This window comes from Cibotium barometz, chromosome 42 (assembly GCF_041138505.1).
Source record: "Cibotium barometz isolate CiBa-2024 chromosome 42, ASM4113850v1, whole genome shotgun sequence".
Classification (NCBI taxonomy): Eukaryota; Viridiplantae; Streptophyta; class Polypodiopsida; order Cyatheales; family Cibotiaceae; genus Cibotium; species Cibotium barometz.
In genome coordinates, this window is record NC_141087.1 from 17,576,100 (window position 1) to 17,582,212 (window position 6,113).

Genomic DNA, 6,113 nt, shown 5'->3' on the forward strand with positions numbered 1-6,113 from the left:
TCTAAGGAATAAAGGAGTAAGAAATCATACAATACCACATGGCCATCTCCATTTCATTAGTAGCATTACATTTCATGGAATCTTTCATGGGTGTGTGTGTATGTGTGTGTGTGTTTGAGAGAGAGAGAGAGAGAGAGAGAGAGAGAAGCTCTCAAAGGATATACCAACTATGACAAAATTTTAGACATAAGATTACGACATAAGAGTAAGACACAATTTCAAGTAAATTAGATAAAAAGCGGTCGTTAATGACAACGATATTTTTTTATTTTTTTTTAAAGAATAGGCAATGTATATATACACAAGAGGGAGAGGCTCTATAAACCCAACGGTGGTATGCAAAGTGCATGTTGCAAAGGAAACCTTCGGATCCAGTGTGAGAACACAGGAAGACTTTTGCAGAGGGTAAAAGGGTAAAAGGGTAAAAGGAGAGATAAAATGGTAACCCTGAGAAGCTCACAAGCGAAAAGGCGAGTAAAAATGATGTAGAGGAAGGGCGCTGGAAGAAAGTACATGCAGATTGAGCCGTGAGATATGGGCTGTATATAATAATAATAATCAAGGGGGTGGTAACTTGTAAGGTTCAAGGCATCCTATTCCATCCCTCGTGATGCGTCCTGAGTGTGGCAGGCTTTCTGCATGGTTGCATGATGGACTGGTGCCTTGATCCTGTGGCTGGCAAGACCTGAACGGAAGGAGAGATTCCGTCATCGTTAATGTGTCGTTGATCTAGCAACGACGGACAAGGGAATACGGGCTTTGTGCCCGCGGCTGCCGGACAATACGATACTGCCAAAGCTGGCATGATCGCTGTTAGACGTTGGCGTAAGAGTGATCACGAGCTCCTGATGTAGCTGGTGCTGGCTGCAGCTACGACAAGAGCTTTTTCCTGATATCTCGAATTGACGCGGCGCTACCGACACGGAGACACCCTCGGGCTCTGCAATGGCCACCCTGTATTTTTCGGCGCCTTTTACCACGCTAGTCACCGTGCGTCGGAATGAGCGCGCCATCGTCAGGTTGGCCACCGTGACGGAGGGCTTGTTCAGCTGATGAGGCAGATCATCCGTGCTGCCTCCACATGTTGCTCCAGTGGCGTTGAGTACCTCTACCGCTCCGCCTGGGATTGCGCACAAGAAGTTGACGTAGTCGGGGAATCCTGCGTGCAACCAGAAACACCAATGCATTTTACCTCAGTAAATTCACACATGGTTGACCAAACCCTTTGGAGTGATCCCCAAGTTGTCGTTTTAACTCCACAGTGCACACCTAGCTAGCTTGCTTAGCACGTTAGGAGCGTAACACTGATTTGTCGTTTGTTCATCCCATGCATATAGCATCTACACATGTATATGATAATGATACATACATACATATATATATATATATAATAAGTTGTTCACATTGCACACCTAGCTAGCTTGCTTAGCACGTTAGGAGCTCCAATATTGCTTTGTCGTTTGTTCATCCCATGCAATACAGAGTATAGCTTCTACACACACATGCATATGATAATGATAGATATATATATATATATTAATTTTAATTTTTGAGAGTGGGAATGATGCCTGTCTCTCTCATACATGGAGCGAGAGACACACACACGGATCTCACTCCTCAATTATCACATATTCACCGAAAACCCATGCATTCCGTCAGGGTGGCCATTGAAGTTATTGTCATTGTCAAGCTATTGATTTAACCAGTTACTACACACATAACTTAGCAGGTCCTTCTGCAGATGCAATATTTCGCGTAGATATGCATAGTTTTCTATATCATGCACTCAATGTCTGGAGCCTAGCCATCACATGTGCGGTAGTCAGACTCTCATCGGTCATACAGCTCAAGATATCATGCATTGCCAAATACATGAAATCATGCTCTCTCAATGGTCATACAGTTCAAGATATCATGCTTTGTCATCATATTCACGAAGCTTGCCAATATATATATATAGCCTAGACATGCATCATGTAATACATGTCGCATAGCCTAGACGTGGACTAATTTTCTATCTCATGCAATGTATAGCCTGAACGATGATACCTGCGTCGAATACCAGCCCAGGATCCATCGCCGCCGTCGGATTCACCTCTCCCCCTCCGAAATCAAAGGGACTGGCTGGTCCGAGAGCCATACTTAAGTTGTAAGAGGGCCTCTGAGCTAGAAGTGGGTTTCCCTCGTCGTCCATTGTGGACGCCGTTGTGGTTAAGGCCGAGGCGATGGCTGCTGGGCTCAGCTTAGGGTTCTTCTGTTTCACCAGTGCTGCTATTCCAGCAACATGAGGTGCTGCCATGCTTGTGCCGGAGGACAGTGCAAAATTTGCCCCTTGAAAACAAAACTCACCTTATTAATATGAATTTGAATCGTGATATATGCTTAATTGTATTGATGTTATGAAATTGTATTGTGTAATTTGAATCTTAAACATATGTTTAATTGTATTGATAATATAGACATAAACTTACCAATAAAATTGTCATCATCATTGCCGATGGGTGACCAGGCTGCCCAGATCATTTCCCCTGGAGCCATGGCATCCGGTTTCATGACTTCTGCAACCTCTCGCCTGTCGTTGGCGAGGTCTGGACCCCTTGATGAATAGAAGGCAACTTGAGTTGCTCGTCTGCTAAATGTAGCATTCAAACCCCCTAAGATTTTTGCCGATGCAGGAAAGTTGGTGTTGCTTTTGTAGTAGGAGAGTAATAACTGCATGCAATAGAAAGCCAGATACCAGTTCATTTATTGTACCAAAAATAGATCCTTCACAGTCCAGCCTTTCTCCCCATCACTTACTTTACAATGCGATGTACCCAACTAGTTTAAAAAAAAGAGCCATTTTGTCGAAATTTTGGCCATTCTTTGTTAAATTCTACGTATGAAATTCCTTTAAACTCAAAATTTTAAAATATTAAATATAAAACTCAAAGCAAACCCTTGTTTTGTAGTGAAAAATACACTAAATGATTGTTTATTTCTACACTATCATAAATCGATCTTGGCCGTGGAAAAAAAAAAGTTGATTTCTAGCATTATCTACCACACGTTCATCACCAAGGGAGATGGATGCAATCTATCGAACCTGCACCTATAACGCATTGAGTCTGCCCCGTCAAACAACTGCTAATTTAGGAGCCCGGCGTTTTATTTTCTAAGATATATATAATATAGTTAGTTAAATATAATTCCTACACAACCTTGGTGGTCGATTTTCGAATGAAGGAAATGATGGTTTGGCCAAAATGCCACATGAGATGCAAACAACTAGTAGTACAGTAAAAAATCATCCCTAATCTGCATGGCTACTCACCAAAGACTCTTGGAGGCTTGGTATAAGGACAGCGGGCAACGTCGAAGGGAATGGACCTAAATCGGAGCCGACTGTAAACCGATCGACCACAATGATAACACCTCGCGCTGACAACCGCTTTGCAGTGGAAAGCAAGACTTGCATTGAAGCAATGCCGTTTAAAAAGTCGGTCGTATAGGTACATATCAAGATGCGTCCCTCAACCAGTCGCTTATCCAAAAGCCTTGCATTTTGGCATGTCGTTGCTGTTCCGGCATTATCAGAAAAGTTGCCTGCGACTTCTTTTTTTATGGCATCGGCGGCATTAACGAGCTCGTAGAAGTCGGTGCTTTCTGTGCCAGCTGCAACAATAACGACTAGTCAACGTAAAATTAAGGTAACCAAGGAGTAATTAAGGTGAAAGAAACTACTAACTAAAATGAAATTCGGGTTTGCAGTCTATGATTAGATCAACATACGCGAGAGGCCGAATCCCTTGATTGCTTGCTGGCTGCCAAGAAGGATGGTGTTATGATAAGAGCGGTTGTGGTAAGCAGCACCCACTGTGAAGATCCAAGGGCTGAAGGAGGCGACGGACCCCGGAAGCGGTCCAGAGTTGCCGGCAGCCTGGATGACGAAAACCCCAGCCTTCACGGCAGAAAGGGCCGCAATCTCTATCGCACTGAAGAAAGTGGCCAGCCCGGAAGGAGGGTCCGACGGCCCAATCGACAAGCTCAAGATGTTGACGCCGTCCTGCACAGCCTGCTTAAACCCTAAATCTGTTAACAGAGATCCAAATCCGCATTACAAATAAATACACTCCTTGTCATTGATAGAGATAATTATTCACTCCTTATCTGCGTTAAAAAAGTACCTGATCCATGGCCGCCACTGTATCGGAGAAGTATCCGCCAACATTCCGGTAGAGTGACTTGTAGATGGCGATGCTGCATGGAGATGCGATCGAATATGTTATATAGCTTGAGATAAAGATGCGATCGAATATGTTATATAGCTTGAGATAAAACTGTCAAATTATAGATAAAAACTGATCATCAATAATTATTAGAGAGCTTACTGGGCTCTCGGTGCAATCCCGCTTGCTAGCCCGAAATTCATTCCATCAATCACCACCGGCACGCCGCTGTTACCCGCTGCCGTTGATGCCGTGTGTGTGCCGTGACCGTCACCGTCCAATGGCGATGCAGAGTCCTCGCTTGCGTTGAACAAGCCACTGGCCTTCACGGCCGCCGCAAAATGGCGGGCGCCCACGAGCTTTTTGTTGCAGGAACCAGACGGAAAGTCCGGCGTCACCTCACAGACGCCGGTGAAGTGCTTCGGAAAACTGTATGGACGACTGCCCCAGATGTCGGAGAAGCTCGGGTGCACCGGATTGACGCCAGTGTCCACGAGACCTATCACCACTCCTTCTCCGGCGTAGTCTACGCCACCGTTATCCGCCCAAGCGCCTCCTGGAAGACCCATATACTTGGGCGTGTATGTGGTCAGCTTCTGGACGCGCCGGTCTTTTTCCACCGATACAACCTCCGGCGACATTCGGAGAGCGGCTGCCTGCTTCCGGCAAAAAGCTCATTAGCAAGACATGGCCGACGGGGAAGAACTTTTGGTGGTCTAATCAAAGATGTGTTCTGTAGTTTACCTGTTCGGAATGCAGCCATGCTGCAAATCCGTTAAGTAGATAGTGGTAGCTGTAAAGCTTCTTGTGAGTCCCCTCTCCTAGTGTGCTGTTGAGCAGCGAATCGTGCCGATCTACTAGGAAGGAAGCGTAGTGTTGCGCGGCTTCACTGTCATGCAAGTCCAAGAGTATGTTAAATTAAACAAAAGAACTTTAACCTATGATATGATGATAACCATAATTGGTGTCCGGGAAATGGCACCTTGACATGTCGGCGCGCCCATCAGGTTTGCAAGGTGCAATCGAGAACGCAGGAAGCGAGCCGTCGTAGTGGAGGACGGGAGACCCTGTGAGAAGTACCACATACACATCGGAGTGTGTCTGTGCTGTTGCGATGCAGGCCAGCATAAAATGTAGGATAATTAGCTTGGCAACGTCCAAACGACACTTGCACCAAGTTCCCTCTCCTTGTTCCATCAAGGAGCTGAATTAATTACCAACTTAATTGCAGCTGAGGTCTAGAGATTCACGAGAGTGATCGCTAACAATGCTCTTCTTGGAGCTCAGGAAGCGAAGCAGGCAGGGTACGGTATATGAATGTACTCCGGTGATCAGCAACTAGTTAGGATCATGTCGGAGAGTGTAAGGCTGGACGTTCGACGTCGTCCGTCAACGGGATCAAATTATTGCCGTTGTGTCCACAAGTAGTCAGCGAAGTGCCCAAACCCGAGAACTGACGTGGCAACACGACAACGAACCCTGGACTTCCAAGCCTCGACGGTGAAATCGCGTGGTAATTTCTGTCATTGAAAACCGGGACCTGAGTAATGTGGTAGTGGAGTGCACGAGAACCTTCATTTAGTTTTCCAATTGACTTATATAGTTCACGTCTTACACGTACATGTTTGTTGGAGAACCCAACAAAGATCCTTCTAACTCTTAGATAAATTCTTTTATCTCACAAGTTGGAACTTCACCTTACATGATTTTATTTCATTTTTTCTATGGAACTAACTACTTATAACACACGTTCATAAGAATTCATTATTGTGTGGTGGCCATCTCTTTAGTGCCACAGATTGTTAACTACAACCTACCAGCACTAAGTGGTGCATGAAGCTTCTTTGACCTGCATTGTACCTATGTGGCATAGAGATAATCTACCATCACTAGGTGGTGCATGAA

At 45.1% G+C, this 6,113-nt stretch overlaps 1 protein-coding gene across 1 annotated transcript; it reads right to left on the reverse strand.

Moving 5' to 3' along the window:
* Nucleotides 1-208: 208 nt before the first annotated feature.
* On the reverse strand, nucleotides 209-5,723 carry LOC147614231 (subtilisin-like protease SBT2.3). Its single transcript, XM_086780777.1, has 9 exons — nucleotides 5,191-5,723; nucleotides 4,953-5,097; nucleotides 4,371-4,864; nucleotides 4,167-4,239; nucleotides 3,772-4,054; nucleotides 3,314-3,654; nucleotides 2,472-2,712; nucleotides 2,050-2,331; nucleotides 209-1,159 (listed from the first exon to the last, which is right to left on the reverse strand). Exons 1-9 carry the CDS (start codon nucleotides 5,403-5,405, stop codon nucleotides 714-716), a joined length of 2,520 nt encoding a protein of 839 aa, XP_086636903.1. The 5' UTR covers nucleotides 5,406-5,723; the 3' UTR covers nucleotides 209-713.
* Between the last annotated feature and the right edge of the window lie 390 nt (nucleotides 5,724-6,113).